The 18,412-nt window shown below is 37.7% G+C and overlaps 1 protein-coding gene across 2 annotated transcripts in view; it reads left to right on the forward strand.

The window, feature by feature from the left end:
• The first annotated feature begins 2,374 nt into the window (after positions 1–2,374).
• The window catches only part of PTGFR (prostaglandin F receptor), a 49,970-nt gene continuing 33,932 nt past the window's right edge, over positions 2,375–18,412 (forward strand). Inside the window, exons 1-3 of one of the 2 annotated variants that reach the window (XM_009211498.4) lie at positions 2,375–3,807; positions 5,228–6,097; positions 10,491–17,674. In XM_009211498.4, coding sequence (XP_009209762.1) covers positions 5,300–6,097; positions 10,491–10,565 — 873 coding nt within the window. In that variant the 5' untranslated portion in view covers positions 2,375–3,807; positions 5,228–5,299 and the 3' untranslated portion in view covers positions 10,566–17,674. Of the gene's footprint in view, positions 3,808–5,227; positions 6,098–10,490; positions 17,675–18,412 lie in introns of those variants that run through there. The other variant, XM_003892103.5, reaches the window with a different exon arrangement.

The raw sequence follows: 18,412 nt of genomic DNA on the forward strand, positions 1-18,412 counted from the left end.
TGGACCTAATAGATATCTACAGAACTTTCCACCCCAAATCAATAGCATATACATTCTTCTCAGTGCCACATGGCACTTATTCTAAAATCAACCACATAATTGGTAGTAAAACACTCCTCAGCAAATGCAAAAGAACTGAAATAATAACAAACAGTCTCTCAGACTACAGTGCGATCAAATTCAAACTCAGGATTAAGGAACTCACTCAAAACCACACAATTACATGGAAATGGAGCAACCTTCTCCTGAATGACTCCTGGGTAAATAATGAAATTAAGGGAGAAATCAAGAAGTTCTTTGAAACTAATTAAAACAAAGAGAAAATGTACCAGAATTTCTGGGACACAGCCAAAGCAGTGTTAAGATGGAAATTTGTAGCACTAAATGCCCACATCAGAAAGCTAGAAAGATCTCAAATTAACACCCTGACATCACAATTTAAAAAAGCTAGAGAGGCAAGAGCAAACTAATTAAAAAAGCTAGGACAAGACAAGAAACAACTAAGATCAGAGCAGAATTGAAGTAGATAGAGACAGAAAAAAGCTCCAAAAAATCAATGAATCCTGGAGCTGTTTTTTTTGAAAAAGTTAACAAAATACATAGACCACTAGCTAGACTAATAAAGAAGAAACAGGAGAAAAATCAAATAGACACTGTAAAAAATGATAAAGGGAATATCACCAGTGACCCCACAGAAATACAAACTACCATCAGAGAATACTATAATCACCTCTATGCAAATAAAATAGAAAGTCTAGAAGAAATAGACAAATTTCTGGTTAGACAGTAGGTGCCGCCCATGGAGGGTGAACAAAAGCAGAGTGGGGCCTTGTCTCACCAGAGAAGCACAAGGGCTAATATCCAGAACCTACAAAGAACCCCAACAAATTTACAAGAAAAAAACAACCCCATCAAAAAGTGGGCGAAGGATATGAACAGACACTTCTCAAAAGAAGATATGTATGCAGCCAACACACACATGAAAAAATGCTCATCATCACTTGCCATCAGAGAAATGCAAATCAAAACCACAATGAGATACCATCTCACACCAGCTAGAATGACAATCATTAAAAAGTCAAGAAACAACAGGTGCTGGAGAGGATGTGGAGAAATAGGAACACTTTTACACTGTTGGTGAGACTGTAAACTAGTTCAACCACTGTGGAAGACAGTGTGGTGATTCCTCAAGGATCTAGAACTAGAAATACCATTTGACCCAACAATCCCATTACTGGGTATATACCCAAAGGATTATAAATCATGCTGCTATAAAGACACATGCACAAGTATGTTTATTGAAGCACTATTCACAATAGCAAAGACTTGGAACTAACCCAAATGTCCATCAGTGACAGAATGGATTAAGAAAATGTGGCACATATACATCATGGAATACTGTGCAGCCATAACAAAGGATGAGTTCATGTCCTTTGCAGGGACATGGATGAAGCTGGAAACCATCATTCTCAGCAAACTAACACAAGAACAGAAAACCAAACACCGCATGTTCTCACTCATAAGTGGGAGTTGAACAATATGAACACATGGACACAGGGGAGTGGAACACCACACATCAGGGCCTGTTGGGGCGTCGGGGGCTTGGGAATGGATAGCTTTAGGAGAAATACCTAATGTAGATGACAGGTTGACCACCATGGCACGTGTATACCTATCTAACAAACCTGCATGTTCTGCATATGTACCTCAGAACTTAAAGAATAATAATAATAATAAAAGTAAAATAAAATATTAATGGCCTTCAAAGGAAAAAAAAGGCAAGAAACAATAGATACTGGCTAGGCTGTGGCGAAATAGGAATGCTTTTACGCTGTTGGTGGGAATGTAAATTAGTTCAATCATTATGGAAGACAGTATGGTGATTCCTCAAGGATCTAGAACCAGAAATAACATTTGATCCAGCAATCTCATTACTGGGTATATACCCAAAGGATTACAATCCATTCTACTATGAAAACACATGCACATGTATGTTTACTGCAGCACTATTTACAATAGCAAAGTCACAGAACCAACCCAAATGCCCATCAATGATAGACTGAATAAAGAAAATGTGGTACATATACGCCATGGAATACTATACAGCCATAAAAAGGAATGAGATCATGTCCTTTGCAGGGACATGGATGAACTTGGAAGCTACCCTCAGCAAACTAGCACAGGAACAGAAAACCAAACACCTCATGTTTTCACTTATAAATGAGAGTTGAGCAATGAGAACACATGGACACAGGGAGGGGAACAACATGCACCAGGGCCTGTTAGTGGGTGGGGGGCAGGCGCAGGGAACTTAGAGGACAGGTCAATAGGTGCAAAAATTACATGTTTTTTAAAAAAGGAAAAAATTATATATGCACTCACATATTTTAAAAAAGGAAAGAATAGTACTCTGTGTTATATTTTCAGTATAGCTTGTCACATAATTGTTCCTTGGATACTGGCCATTCATGTATAATATTTCTCTAGTAACCAGGTTATCTAACCAAAATGTTTAATTCCCTCACCATAATTGAGTAACAGTTTAGTTTACAAGTTATGATAGTATCATTTTTTAAAATTTCAATATCTACCACAGGGGAAACCTGCAATCATTCTTTTCTACAGTTAATGGCTAATTTATTTTATCCCACTTTTTCATTTTTTGATCCCTTCCAATTTCCAGGAATTTAGGGGTTCCTTCTGATTTTAGAATGGAGAAACAGAGTTCATTTCCATGTGGTACTGATTTTTCACATAGGTAGTAGCAACATTTTACTACAATAAAAAGAGCAAAAGTCAGCAATAGATTCACGTAAGTGTTTAGCTAGAAAAATGAGACACAGCTAATGGGTATGTGTCGAAGCAATATTAGATAAAAGCAATTACAGAATAAAATGGTTCAAATCATAATTCCTAATGAAAAAATAGATTACTTCATCATAAATGTATCTCCACGAAATTTATTAGATGCACATCTCTTGGAGTATACATATCACTAGAAATTCTCTCTCCAGTGGACTTCTAAAATCACTGAAATGTTACTAATCCCTTATCTGCCGGTGTTGTTCAAGAAGGCATCTCACCCCTTTTCCTTTTCACATTCCTTAAAAAGCTGGAAACAGTCCCAGTCCTCTGTGTGACAGTGAACCCTAAGGCTGCGAGTGTTTTCATTTATGGGGCTTGAATACCTGTTTTTAACTCCCTAGAGATAGTTGCCACAAAATTCACCCTCAAACACACAACCTCTTTCTACCTGGTTTCTTTATGCGTTTCGAGCTGGACTTGGAATGAATTGTCTGCAAGCCACCATCTGACAGCCTAACACACCATCTTAGGGTTTCCTCGGCTCTCCAGACTGCTGTCTTGCATCCTCAGAGATGGCTTGGGGATAAAAATGAGTTTAAAACAAAACTTTCTTTAGCTGGTCCAGCGGCTAAGGGCAGCTCTGATGCATCCAAGCACGGTGCCCCCTTCTTTCCCAGTTCTGCTCTGTGCCCATGGAAAAGGGGGCGGAGGCGAGAGAGAAGACGAAGAGGCGGAGGTCACTCGCGCGCCCCATCCCTCCCAGGCTGCCAGCGCAGCTAGGTACAGAGGGATCCCAGGAGCGGAGCGCACCCGGCAGGTTCCGCGCTAAGGGAACGAGTGCGCGGAGGGGACGAGCTGCAGGACCACAGCCGGCGCCCGAGCAGGATCTCCGCGCTGGGCTCGGTGGAACTTGAGGTGGCGGCGGCCCAAGGCGCCATGGCTCACCGAGCGGCTCGGTCTTCTCCTCTGCAGAGAGCCTGGTTGGCGGCCTGGGATGACAAGGTACCACCCCTCCAGAGGCTGATCCCAACGCATGGGCCTCCGTATGCTATCCAGACCCAGGTTTAACCAACTCACCCCCTGGGACACCCGGCCGCAGCTTCTGCCAGCTGCGCCTGACACTGAGTTTGGACCAAATTCCCCAAGCTAGGGAGACGCGTAGAAAAAGAAGGGTACTCGGGCTAACCCATCCCCATTCTGAGCTGCTCGGGTGGGGACCGGGTAGAAAGGGTCTCAGAAGAGGGAAATCGGCAGAGATCCCGCTTCTTGCCGCTGCAGGGTTCCCTGCGGGCGGCACTTCGAGTTTGTCAGCCGGGGACCTTCTCACGCCCCGTGCCGGGATGAGGGAGAAAACAGCCCTTTGGCGTTTGAGTAATTGCAGAAAGTTTCAGCGAGTGTGTCAGTTTGGAGAGGATGTTGTGAGACCAGGCCAAAGGGCGGCGGGGGTAGTAACGGGCGAAAGTCGAACTGTGCGTAAGACCTGGAGGAGGTGACCGTCCTGGGGGCAGCCTAGGCAGTCCCACTCCGGCTGGGCGCAGGAAAGGCTGGTTCCGGAATTCCCAGCCTCCGGGAAAGCTAGCTGCTCGGGAAACGCCAATTGAATTAGCTCGGAGCAGAGTGGCTGTGGCCTTCTGTATCCAGTGTCTGTGACTCAGGCTTCAGCCCCCTAGGGGAAAGAGTGACAAATAAATACTTCGCCTTGGATGTTGCTACTTTGAAGCTGTAATTGGACAGTATCTTGGCGGAGGTGCACAGTGAGCGTGGCCCGCCCCCTTCCCTATGGCGAATCAGAATTTCTGCACAGGGGCAGCTAGACCAGAAAACCTTCCTAGAGACTCACCACTCTGCTTTTCATGGGTTCAACGTGTGTGTGGTTTGCTATTCTTTGATTTAGGCTTAGGAACATATTCAGAAAATCTGCATTTAACATCAATGAACTTGCTAGTCTCCTTCCAAAGTTTGGAGATTGTTATGTCTGCCTGACAAGGAGGTCATTCAACTGAGGAATAATCTGCAGTTTGGGGACAAAGGTTTTTTTTGTTTTGTTTTGTTTTGTTTTGTTTTAAAATAGACTTATGATTTTAAAAACCTTATTGGGTTTAAATCTAATATTGGTAGCAATTTTGTAAAACCTGAAAATTATAAGGTGTCAGTGATGTGTCAGGGGGACATACAGGAGGAGGTGCTCATTTGCAGAGGGGCCACAGAAGTTAACCAAGGGGTCTCAATTTCGACAGTTTCTTCACCTTGAAAATGAAATGTGGAACCGCAGGCAGATATGAGCTGCTTTCAGTATGATGCAACCTTGCTTGTGATAGGCCAGATAAAACCTACCCCACCACAGGGTGCTGGGGCACGTCAGTCATAAACGTCAGATGAGCAGTAATGCGTTGTTCATGATTCCTCTCTCTTTTACCTACAGATGTCTGGACTGCAAGCTTGCACAGTTTTGAGAGGGAGATGACTTGAGTGGTTGACTTTTATCTCCACAACAATGTCCATGAACAATTCTAAACAGCCAGTCTCTCCTGCAGCTGGGCTTCTTTCAAACACAACCTGCCAGACGGAAAATCGGCTTTCCGTATTTTTTTCAGTAATCTTCATGACAGTGGGAATCTTGTCAAACAGCCTTGCCATTGCCATTCTCATGAAGGCATATCAGAGATTTAGACAGAAGTCCAAGGCATCGTTTCTGCTTTTGGCTAGTGGCCTGGTAATCACGGACTTCTTTGGCCATCTCATCAATGGAGCGATAGCAGTATTTGTATATGCTTCTGATAAAGACTGGATCCGCTTTGACCAATCAAATGTCCTTTGCAGCATTTTTGGTATCTGCATGGTGTTTTCCGGTCTGTGCCCACTTCTTCTAGGCAGTGTGATGGCCATTGAGCGGTGTATTGGAGTCACAAAACCAATATTTCATTCTACGAAAATTACATCCAAACATGTGAAAATGATGTTAAGTGGTGTGTGCTTGTTTGCTGTTTTTATAGCTTTGCTGCCCATCCTTGGACATCGAGACTATAAAATTCAGGCGTCGAGGACCTGGTGTTTCTACAACACAGAAGACATCAAAGACTGGGAAGATAGATTTTATCTTCTACTGTTTTCTTTTCTGGGGCTCTTAGCCCTTGGTGTTTCATTGTTGTGCAATGCAATCACAGGAATTACACTTTTAAGAGTTAAATTTAAAAGTCAGCAGCACAGACAAGGCAGATCTCATCATTTGGAAATGGTGATCCAGCTCCTGGCAATAATGTGTGTCTCCTGTATTTGTTGGAGTCCATTTCTGGTAAGAGCCTGAAATTTTGACCTCTGCTTTCTTGTGTTAATCCATATTCAATTCAAGGTTATCTTTTTCAAAGTTGTTAGTCTGGAAGTTCGGTCTTTTAAATGCTGAGAATGACCCCTACTCAAAATTTATTTCAGCACTCAGCTCTGGCATAGAATTACATGGGATATGACACATATGGTTATTTTCCCACAAGCCCTGAAGTGAAAGAAATGTATTGCTAAACAATTCTAACCATAGTGTTAGCTGCTTCAAAGCAGTGTAGTTCTAACAGAAGTTACATATTTTTAATATACTGAATATGATTATTTCTAAAATGTGAACAAAATGACCAACTATAAAACAACATTTGAACAGATTGCAGTAAGTCTTGATAGAAAATTACATGGACTTTTAACTTGTAAACAGGGCATATTAGCTACTGGGTTCTCCTAAGCATGTAATGACCAGAACTGCAAAGGGTGGTGCTGAATTGAGATAGCTGGATAGTTCAGGTGCACTGCATGGATAGTTCAAGTGAAGAAATCAGTAGTTCACTAACACAGGGACAATGCCATTAGTCCAGGGAGTGGTACGTTTGGCAGGAAGGCCAGAGATTCCTCCCTTATTGTTTCATTCATTTAACATTTTAATTTAACCAGCATCTATATGTGATAGCTTAATAGTTTAATTTGGAAATGAAAGCTAAAGTGAAGCTATTAGAAACAAACATAAATCATGTCATTTTCCAGATAGAAGACAAAAATCATATTTATCATAGATAAGTAAGACCTTAACTCTTTCTAACATTTTGCTTTATAATGTAAGAAGTGACAACATGCCATGAAAGAAAACAAAAACAAAACCCTCTGTAGCGAGCAAGCGAGGCAAAGATTTTCTTTTTTCCCTCGTCTCTAACAATGGGGAAGTGGGAGGGCATCCAGAGATAGCAATACAGGTGGGGTGGAAGTGAGGCAAAGGTAGAGGTAAGACAAAGGTAGTGGTTGTGTCTTACCCAGTAGAATGAAGGTGCTTGTTACTAATGCAGTTTTCCAAGGCTCCAAACAGGCTGATTTCCCAAGAATTGATGCTAGTGCAATTTTTTTTTTCTTTTTTGAGACAGAGTCTTGCTGTGTCACCCAGACTGGAGTGCAGTGATGTGATTTTGGCTCACTGCAATGTCCGCCTCCTGGGTTCAAGCAATTCTCCTGCCTCAACCTCCTGAGTAGCTGGGATTACAGGCGTGCGCCACCACACTCGGCTAATTTTTGTATTTTTAGTAGAGATGGGGTTTCACCATGTTGGTCAGGCTAGTGTCAAACGCCTGACCTCGTGATCCACCTGCCTCAGCCTCCCAAAGTGCTGGGATTACAGCCGTGAGCCACCGTGCCCAGCCCACTAGTACAGTTTTAATTAATGATCCAGATGATTTTGATACACATAAAAGTTTGTGATAGCTGCTACTGCAGACAGATTCTATGACAGAGTTGAGTTTATTTTACAAAGGGAGTTCTACTTTTCTAATATTTAAAAAATTGCTATTCATATTATTGCCTCACAACCTGAATTTGGCTTCTTGAATTGTTAAGTCATTTAAATATTTTTTGTGTTGTTCCTGAGTTGGCCAGGTCATAAGAGCTTACCCAACGGGAGAGTGGGTCTATCAATGGCAAGTCAACCTTTGGAGACCTGCTTATTGTCAATTGACAATTACTTGGGTGAACCCAGTAAGAATCTGATCTGTGATTAGAGTATAGTTGTGTGAATTGAATAACAGAAACCATTTCTAACAACACTGGAACCACTTCATTGTTTATTTTTGAGGAGGTTAATGTATGTCACGTGACTAAAGAAATTTCCTGAGTATAATGCTTTTTTAGTTTTCTGTAGTTAAGCTTTGAAGTAAAGTAGCTTTTAAAACTAAAAAATGAGTCTGAATGAGTTGAAATGAATTTGGGGGTGGTGAAAGAAACACAAAGAAAGTGAGAAAAGAAGTGGCTAAAAATGTTTAAATAAACTTTTACAATGAAGGTTGTGTCTCTGGAGAATACCTCAGAACAGTGAAATAGTGAAGCATTAATAAATGAGAGACATAATCTGGACAACTGAGGTAATCACTTGTATTTTGTTTTTTGTTTATTCTGAGGCAACTTAAAAATTCTGTTTAGTTACTGGATTTCGACTTTGAGGAATAGGAATCATAGACTTACTCCTGCAAGACTATGGAAGGAAGCAACATTTCAGACTCTTGGCATGGATGTTTTCCCCTAATTTCTCCATTCCTGGATTTTTGGTTCGGTTTGGAATAAATATCACAATGTAATTCATATTTTGAACATATTTCCTAGTGGAAATAAAGTTTCATTTTTTACAGAACATTTTCTGAGGTCCACTTTCTCTTTAACTATGAATTACTGATATATCTATGTCACAACGTATGAATGCTTTTGGCATGAAAATTATTTCTGTGTTAGATGGGTAGTAGATACACCACGGGTATTACTTAATGGGCTGATATTTTGAGTTATTTTAAGCATTCTTGGCTTCCTGGCTTCTTTTGTGGGGATTTGAGTCTTCATGAAAATTTCTGACTAAAAGATTTCATCAGAACTTTGGTGTTCTGGACACAAGTGCCTTGGGGATTAAGTTAAGGTCCTCAGACAGGTATAAATAACCTTATAAAAATACAGGCTTGAGAATCTCAAAATAACATTCAGTACTAATACTTCAGTTGAAAATTTTCTCTTTTTCTGTCTCACACATCTAGGAGGATTTTAATAGATATTAATTACTGAGCCATCATTTTCCTGTCCATCTTGTATTTTAAAAGCTTCTGATTTTTAAAAATACCTCTGAAACCAAGCTTCTGGATTCCCACAGATGCACTGTAATAGTGACAGCTTCCAGGTCAATGCCCCATTTCATACCATGTGCCTTTTCTCTCTGATTGTGAATTGTTGGATTTTGAATGAAAATCTGAATGATTTTTTCAGATTTTGAATGAAATGAAAATCTGAATGAAAATCTGCACACACTCTTTGATCAGTGTTCACAGTCATTTTCAAGTCTCAAGCTGGAACAAAGGTAGAGGTACATACACTAAAAGGAGGAAAGGAGTAAGGTGGAGATGATGGTGTTTGTGCTTGACAGGAACTACTGCATCAAAACTTATCAATAGTGGCATAATTTCTAAAATCATTGAAATTTATAAATTGAAATTTATATTTAAGTTAGTGTCAAAGGTGATACTTTATGAATTTGTTGAGTTTTAATCAATACAAAGGTAAAATGATCATAATGTTTGAATTCTCTCTCATGTTAATAGACTATTTTACTTTTTTGAGTAGTTTTGGGTCTACAGAAAATGAGTAGAAAGTAGAGAGAATTTACAAATACTCCCTTCCCCTCCTCCCACCCATCATCTTTATTATTAACATCTTGCTTTGGTGTGGCATATTCGTTACAATCGATGAGTCAACACTGCTATATTATTATTAACTAAAGTTTGTAGTTTACATTAGGGCTATCTCTTTGTGTTGTACATTCTACGGGTTTTGAAAATCTAGAATGACATGTGTCCACCATTACAGTATCATGCAGAATAGTTTTCTTACCCTAAAAATGCCCTGTGGCATTATAATGTGTTTTCATTTTTCCAAAAGGGGAAAATGTGCTTTCCTCCTCCTAGTAATTGAAATGTAGAAATGTAGTACAAACATAACATTTATTTAAAATATAACTTGTCATTTACTTAAATTTTCACAATATCTGGGTTTTGTAGTTTTTAAACACAGTTAATTCATTCACTTTCATTTAATTATAATGCTAACCAAAAAATACAGGAAACTACAACCGATGCTTATTATATTACAGTTCCATTTAGCAACAAGTTAATTCTAAACATCTTTGAAAGTGAAACAGCAATTATAAAATTGTCTCGTGTTCTTCCTAGATGAATCACTTTTCCTTAATAAATAAATCTTGAACACATTCTCCTGATGTCTCTATTGTGAAGGGGAAAAAAGAGATTTACCAGCACTTTTGAGAAACATTTTCTCAATATTGTTTTGTTTCTACTTTTATATGGGTAATGATTCTTTGTAATGCTCTACTTCTAGAATATGCAACCCTAAAAGGAATTAATTATTAGTGCTATGTGTAGTTCACCTATTTGGCAGAGCAACAAATACTTGTTGACTGGTTGACTGTAACTTAAGTAGTATGAATGTCAAAAGATTGGAAATGATTGACCAGTATATGGATTCTGAGTTTTGTAGGTTAACAACCAAGCAAACTCTGAAACCAAATGGTAATTTTAATCTGTTCCCTAATCACCAACGGTAGACCTGGGACTCTATTAAACTTCAGCTGTCTTTTACTGGAAGGCCATATGTTTGTTTTACCTTCTCTTCAGGGATACAGAATAATTTTCAATGGGAAAGAGAAATATAAAGTACATGAAGAGCAAAGTGATTTCTTATGTAGGTGAGTTTACCCAAGAAATGTGTTCTCTTGCAAATGTAGAGTTGGAGCTTGATTTTCCTAAGATTACTCTTATGCTAATATTTCTAGTCAACATAGTTAAACATTGTTTGGTCACTAAGGTGTTTGTCAGATATAGATCAAAGAACAGGGTGGCTAATTGAACTTTGCCTGAAATTACTAAAGGTATTGACTTCATAATGACCAGGTCTTAAAGGGCTAATGACAAATGATGGAGTAGCATGACACATTTTGACTATTAGTGAAGAATATTTTCTTTGAAAGGCTGACCCCCATCATCGTATTTAAGAATGGTGTAATGGAAATCTATGTATGTGTCTTGAGCACTTGCCTCAATACCCAAAGGATGGTGAGTGGATGTACGTTTATATGTTTTAAGTGAAGAGATAATGTGGAAAATTGCACATGTACAATATAAATGTGTACATGTGTATATGTAGTGTGTATATTGCTTATGTATTTAGGTACATACATAAAAGTGTAGATGTGTACATACATACCTGTGTGTGTATGTATATATACAAATACACACATAAATGTTAAATTACTTCCCAAATTTAAAAAATTAACCAATTGCCATTGGATCAAATAAGAGAGATTCTAGTGGGTGGCATAGCTATCAGATACTGTGTTCACTACTTGGGTGATATTAGAAGCCTAAACCTCAGTATTGTGCAATATACACATGCAACAAACCTGTACAGGTATCCCCTGACTCTAAAAACAAACAAACAAACAAACAAACAAACAAAATGGACTGTTCTATAGTCTTATATTAGATCTTGGAATGTAGGTCTTTCAGGTTTAACCTTGGATTTCTGCTGATTTCAGAGGCAATATTTTCATAAATCGTTTTAGCTAGTTTTCTTTGTGAAGAGGGAGTGTCCCTCTGTTTGGAATGTGGAAGCAGCAGTGAAGTTGTCTGGATACAGGACTGATGACACCTGGGTTCTACTCCTGCGAAGTTTGTAACTTAGACCTAAATGACTCAAAATTCGTATCTAGCAGAAAAGACATATTTTAGAGATATGTTAATGTACTTTAATCATTGGAATTCAGATGGCTTTCTCACATTGGGGAAAGCATGAAGTAAGTGCCATGGGGTGAATGACCAACCATAGCTAGCAGAGGAGCTGTTCTGGGAGATCAGGGAGCACGTTCCTGTCCCTGAGCCTTGGTGTTCTCCTGCCTGGAACACTCTCCTCTTGACATCCATGTGACTCTCTCCCTCTTTCTTCTCTGTTTTCTCAAATATTCCCTCCTCTAGCCAGGCTATCTTAAAAAGTTCCTGTTCTCTTTTCCTGTCTTCCTTTCCTCTGCTTTATCTCCCTCATAGGACCTAGCAGGATGTGATAACATAATACACATTTCTCTGTTTATCTGGTTGTTGCTGGGCTTTTGCCCCTAGCACACAAGCTCCTGAGGGAAGGGCCTTGCTGATTGTTCTGTGTTCAGCTCCTAGACCAGTGCCTGGCATATAGTTGGGGTCAGTAAGGGTCTGTTAAATGAATCCTACGTAAAGGAGGGCCCAGTTGTTGACTACACTCATTTCCACTTTGGATTAGCTCTGCTGAGGAGGTCAGGACCTGGTTGATAGGCCCTGGGAATACTTCTAGTACTTCGAATTGTGATTTGAGCTGGAGAGGTCTGAGAGGGAGAATCTTGGACTTTCTGAAGTTTGAGTCCAGAATAAGAATTTAGGAATTGTGTCGGCTTCTAGAGGAATTTCATGGATATACTAGGCTTGGTATTTTATTTTATGATATTACAATGATTTATTTATGTGTTTTCTCTGTTATTCCAAATGGTGCTGGGTGGCTTTACTCTACCTTATTAGTTTATGTTTTAATTTCAAATATAATGAGCCATTAATCAATGTTTGTTGAATGAATAAGATAATGAATCAAGTATTGAATGGGAAGTATCAAAGGCAAAGGAAAATATTAGGTAATAGAAATTTGGATTATTTTCACCCCAGAGTCTGTAACACTGTTATTTTCTCTACAGCCACACATTTTTTTCATAATGTATTTTTTTATTAGTATTTTATCTCTGAGAGAATCATGTCAGGGGACAAGAGGAGAACTTACTTTGAGTAAAGACCTCCAGATATTGCATGTGCCTTGCCATAAAATGAAAGCTCTGTGGTAAATGTGGAAATTTGAAATGGGCTTGCTTACATCATGTCTTTACCAGCTGATTAAGTGAATGTATGTGCCTTAATTTGTACTGTTATCAGACTAAAAGATTAGGTAGGTTTTATATTCACAGCGGATTAATTCTCAAAAAATTCTGACAGACCTTTTTAGTGGACACTGTGGTACTCCTCCCTGATCTTCCTTTTCTCAAGGAAATTTCCTTTAGCTGAAAGTGGCTGCTTTGTCCAAGATTGTGTCCCTATCTCTTGGGGTCAGTCTATGTGCAGTGACTGGTGGATGTGGGGATACAGGGAACTTGTTCCTTTGCCTTGTTGGGATATTTCTGAAGGTCCATTCATGTTTCAGGACTTGCTGAGGCATCTGCTGAGGAGTTTCCTTGCAACTGCATTGCAGCTCCTCTCCTGCCCAATCCTGCTTCCTTCCCCACTTCACTCTTCCCCTGGGAAGCTTCCTGCATGCAGATCTCTGCCCCGAAGTCTATTGCCTCCACAGTCTACCTTAGGACAACTTTTCAGAAATCTATTTGTGTTCATGTACTATCTGCATATAAAGTGCATTACACATTGATTTACAGTATTATTTGATAAATATATGAGCTATGTATAGGCTATGTATATGGAATTGAGCTCATTTAAGTATAAAACTATCTCCCTCCATAAAAGTGTATAGTGTAAAATTGGCAAATGTCAGTCCAGTTTTAAAAGACATTGCCAGGATGAGAATCTACACAAGAATTTGTTGCTTTGGATGAGCACAGTGATCTGGAATACTTTGTTATTTTAAATTTACTTACTCTTGGAAAAACATGACCTTTTTTTTTTTTTAAGAAGAAAGACTTATAAAAATGCCCAAAGATATCATAGACATCGAGACGACACTTACAAAACATTACTTGAATGACTTAAGTGTAAACGAATAAGAAACGTGTATTAAATTTATACCCTCATGGATATAAAAATCTTCTGGCTTAAAGGGTTTTGGGCTTTTTATTAAGCTCCAAAACATTTGAAGAACAATTCAAGATGTTGATGTGTCCCAAAGCTCTTTGGGTTGCCAGTTTTAGCTTTATTTGCTTAAGACTTATCTTTATAGGAAGTATATAAAATGCATTCCGTTTGTTTTGGAAGGCATGTATAGCCACCCCAATTTTACCTGATACATCAGTGTCATTTATCTGTACTCAGAGAGGACTTCATCCAATAGGATAAATTTGTCTTGTGATACTTGTATCAGAGCTTGTGTAAACCTGTCTCCTGTCTCTCCTCTTTTCTGGGTGTAATACAGCTAATGCCATAGAAGAGTGAATATAGTTGTGGTTTTACATAGGTAGGGAGGTGTTTTTTCTCACTCCTCCTCAGCTATTGTATCCCAAATGAAATTCAGACTGTGGAATGCTGAAATGGAGTGTGGCTGTGGTGTGATGGTGAAGGAGACAGAGACAATTGGATTACGTAAAATGAATTATTTTAGGGTTTTGTGCATAGTCCCAAATCAAGGCTTCCTTTGAGAACAGTGTAGTTATTCAGAGTACAGGCGGGGAACATGAATCTCAGCCTCACCACTCCTTAGCTATGACCTTAGAGTTACTCTAAGACAATTGTGCCTATCTGTGATTAAAATCATAGTATACTCAGATGTACTGTCAGATTAAGTAACTTGACTTCCCTAAAATCTCATCACAGAGTGATTGGTGCATAGTAAATATACAAGAAAATCCATAAATACTCAAAAAGTTTATTGGTATTAATGCTGCCCACCATCTCAATGAAAAATAATCATCTGTGTTAGTTCAGATGTTTTCCATTTTCTCTTCCATTAAGAAAGATTGGTTGCAGTAGAAAGGAAGAGAGGAAGAAGCTCATAGCTTCAGAAAACTTGAATGTTTCCACTCCAAGTTTCAAATTATAGGTCCTTATTTCACTATCTCATCAGAAGTGAAGATTTTGCCTGCTAACCTCCTAAATATTCTAATAATTTGTAAGATATTAATTATTAGATCAGAGTTGTGAGTGGTACCAGGGAGTAAAGGATACAGATCTTTCCTCAAGGAACTTATAATTTAGTTGAAGCAAAAGATGTAAGATATTGGCCTTTGAAGAAGCAATATAGTGTAGTGGTTTAAGAATCTGGGTTCAAGTCCTGTTTCTTTCACTTCCTGACCATGTGACTGTAGCCACTCTGTGCCTCTGTTTCCTCATAATTAAGTAGTAATAAAGCAAAGTAAAATAAGTAAAATAAACTGAAATAAGTAGTAATAGTACCCACTTTATAGGGTGGTTGTGAGAATTAAATAAATTAATGTATGTAAAGCACTTAAAATAGTGTTTGACATATAACAAGTACCATATGCTTCAGTTATTATACTATTCTCATTGTTGTTTCTGTTACTATTAAATAATAATTTTGCCTGCTAATCATTTTGTCAATGAGATGATCAAAGGCACTTTAAAATTATTTATTAAATGAATAATGAGACTTATAAAAGGGATTTGTCACTTCTAATTTGATGATCCATAAGTTATTATTTGTTTATTGATCTGACAAATATTTATTGGGCATCTAACATGTATCAGGCACTGTTCTAGATTCTAGAATAACAATCTCTGTAATTTAACTGTTTATAATGTCTATGACCTTAAACAATTGTACTTATAAGATAAAAAGAGAAGAGATATGCAGGAAATTGAAATATAACGATTCTGTCTTTTGTTACAACAGAATAGCAGGTATTTTATCATGAATGTTTGTGGATGGGATTATTTGTGACAACTTATGAAAAGGAAAAAATTTCTCTGGGCTATCATTTACAAAGAAAAATTACTGGAAATAAATGTAATTGAAAGTCAGTTAATGTAAGCTATAAGAACCAATGAGAAAATAATGCATATAATTCCCGGAGATACAGAAGTGTGAAAATGAGAAGAGAAACTCTTTAGTATTTGGGCCAGGCTTTAACAGGATTAGAATACAGCAGGTTATAATAAGTTAATATTAAAAGAAAAATTTTTCAAGTAATAAAATATGAGTAGTAGAAAAATTAAGTTAGATAATACAAATTTAATAATTCAAATTAGTATTTTGTACTATCTTTTGATAAGGAGAGTGACTCAGGATATAGAAGAGAAATAAATTTTGGGTGAAATGAAGCATTACAAAAGCTTCTAACACTTTCTAAGAATCCAAGGAAGTTTTAGAAATAAAGAAAAACAATTAAATCATTATATTGCTGTGAACATGAGTAATAGGAAGAAAACCAAAAAGTTCATTTATGCTTTCATTTACTCATGAATAATTTACTCATTGATTTACTCTTTCAGCAGACTTTGCTGAGGAAATGGGTGGGTGTCTCTCCAGGTGGAGGGTAAAGGATAGAGACAGAGACATGACCTGGGAAAATATTCCTGAGACAAATTCTAAGACTCATGCTTTCTGTCTCCTTCATTTTGTCTGTGACCTTGCATTCTCTTCTCCAAACTCCACATGCATCCTCTGCCTACTTTTTCCACTTTTACTATGGGGTAAACATAGCTATTTGTATTTTTCTGGCGTTGCTTTGTAGCAGGTCAGGGAGGTAATGTCTTAGTAATACTGAAGGAACCTCTGATCACAAAGGTGAATTAGTAAGTACTAAATACACAGCAAGAACATTGTTGTAGCAGCAGTGGCAGCAATATTTGTTGTTATTGTTATTGTATCACCCTTTATTTTGCTTCTTGCATTTATGACCGTGGCTGTGGACCAGAAAATAGAAGGAAAAATAAAAGTCACATGAGTGAAGGAGAAACAGAATGCAAGGGTGAAAACAAGGCAATTAGGGCAGCAGAAAGCCGGTAGTGTGAGGGTGAAGAGAGGCACTCTCATGTTTCAGGAACTCTGTTGGAAAGATGAGACCTTCTTTTATTTTCACAGACATCTTCTCCTTTATTGAGGAATATTAAATTTCATGTATTATATTCCCCAAGCTATTTGAAAAAATATAATATTTTCTTTAGCTATAAAATTTCATTGTAAAAAATTATAGCAAACTACCCATTAAGGTTTTAAAAAAAATCTTCCAAATCCCACTATCCAGAGATAACTACTGTTAGTATTCTGGGTACATCTATCCTTTTACCTAGCTAATGGGGAAAATATATTATTTTAATTCTTTGATTAATAGAGTAAACATTTTTTATTACAGTTGTTGGGCATTATCCCTTTTACGCATGTACAGGTATTTGTATTTTTCTAAATGATGTTCAAGAACTCTTTGGATAGCAAAGAACAGATAATTCTGATATATAAAAATACTTATGAAATAAATTGTTATAAAAGCAGTTGCTTTTCCAGGTTTATTGTTTGCCTTTTAATTCAGGATTTGAGTTTACAACAGTAGTGAATTAATAATTTCTTTTGTGGTTACTACTTTGTTTCATGTTTAAAAAATGCTTTTCTCAGGCTGAGATGATATCAGCATTTATCTCTTTTCTTCTTCTAGCAATTTTCCCCATTCATCATTTGTATTTATGTTTTAATACATTTATGACTTACTTTGGTTTGATTTGCAAGTTAATGATCTGAATTTTCTATTGAATGGTTAGCCAGTTGTCCTCAAATTATTTATTGAATGATCTTCCTGCAAACTGTTTTAAATTCCTACATTTAATATATATAACATTCTAACATGTGCTTGGATATTTTTGGATACTTTATCTTATCCTATTGATCTTTACATACAATTAGTATTAGCTTTATGTACAATTATCATCTTTACATTTTATTTAGACTTGGGTTCAATTTATCAATTTTAATATAGAGTGTTTCTTATCTTGATAACAATCTATCTTATTATCAAAGTCACGTTTTGAATACAAATTTTGTAATTTTCCTCATAATAGTGAGGCAAATTAGTTGTGTTAGTTTTATAACACTTTCATTCTAACTTTCTTTTTTTTTGAGGTGGAGTTTTGCTCTTGTTGTCCAGGCTGGACTGCAGTGGTATGACCTTGGCTCACTGCAACCTCCGCTTCCCAGGTTCAAGTGATTCTCCTGCCTCAGCCTCCTGAGTAGCTGGGATTACAGGCACGTACCACCACACCTGTCTAATTTTTGTATTTTTAGTGGAGATGGGGTTTCACCACGTTGGCCAGGCTGTTCTCAAACCCCTGACCTCAGGTGATCCACTCACCTCGGCCTCCCAAACTGCTGGGATTACAGGCATCAGCCATTGCACCTGGCCTATTCTAACTTTTTAAAATTTTTTGTTTCTACTCTAAATATAATCATATTATTTTCTTTTACATATACAAGTATATAAGAAAGCAGTGATCTTGATACATTTGTTGTTTATTGTGGTAAAATTTGCATAATATAAAATTTACCATTTTAACCATTTTAAAGTGTACAATTCATTCACAACATTGTGCAGTTGTCACCACCATCTTGTGCAGAACATTTCTTTTTTACCCGCAAAGAAAACCCCATATCCAACAGTAGTCACTCCCCACACCCCAAAGTCCATGGCAACCACTAATTTCTCTCCTTCTGGGTTTGTTTATTATGGTTATTTTGCATAAACAGAATCTTACAATATGTCATCTTTTGTGTCTGGCTTCTTTTGGTTAGCATAAGGTTTTCAAGGTTCATCTACATTGTAGCGTGTATCAGTATATCTTTCCTTTTTGTAGCTGAGTAA

Source organism: Papio anubis, chromosome 1 (assembly GCF_008728515.1).
Source record: "Papio anubis isolate 15944 chromosome 1, Panubis1.0, whole genome shotgun sequence".
Classification (NCBI taxonomy): domain Eukaryota; kingdom Metazoa; phylum Chordata; class Mammalia; order Primates; family Cercopithecidae; genus Papio; species Papio anubis.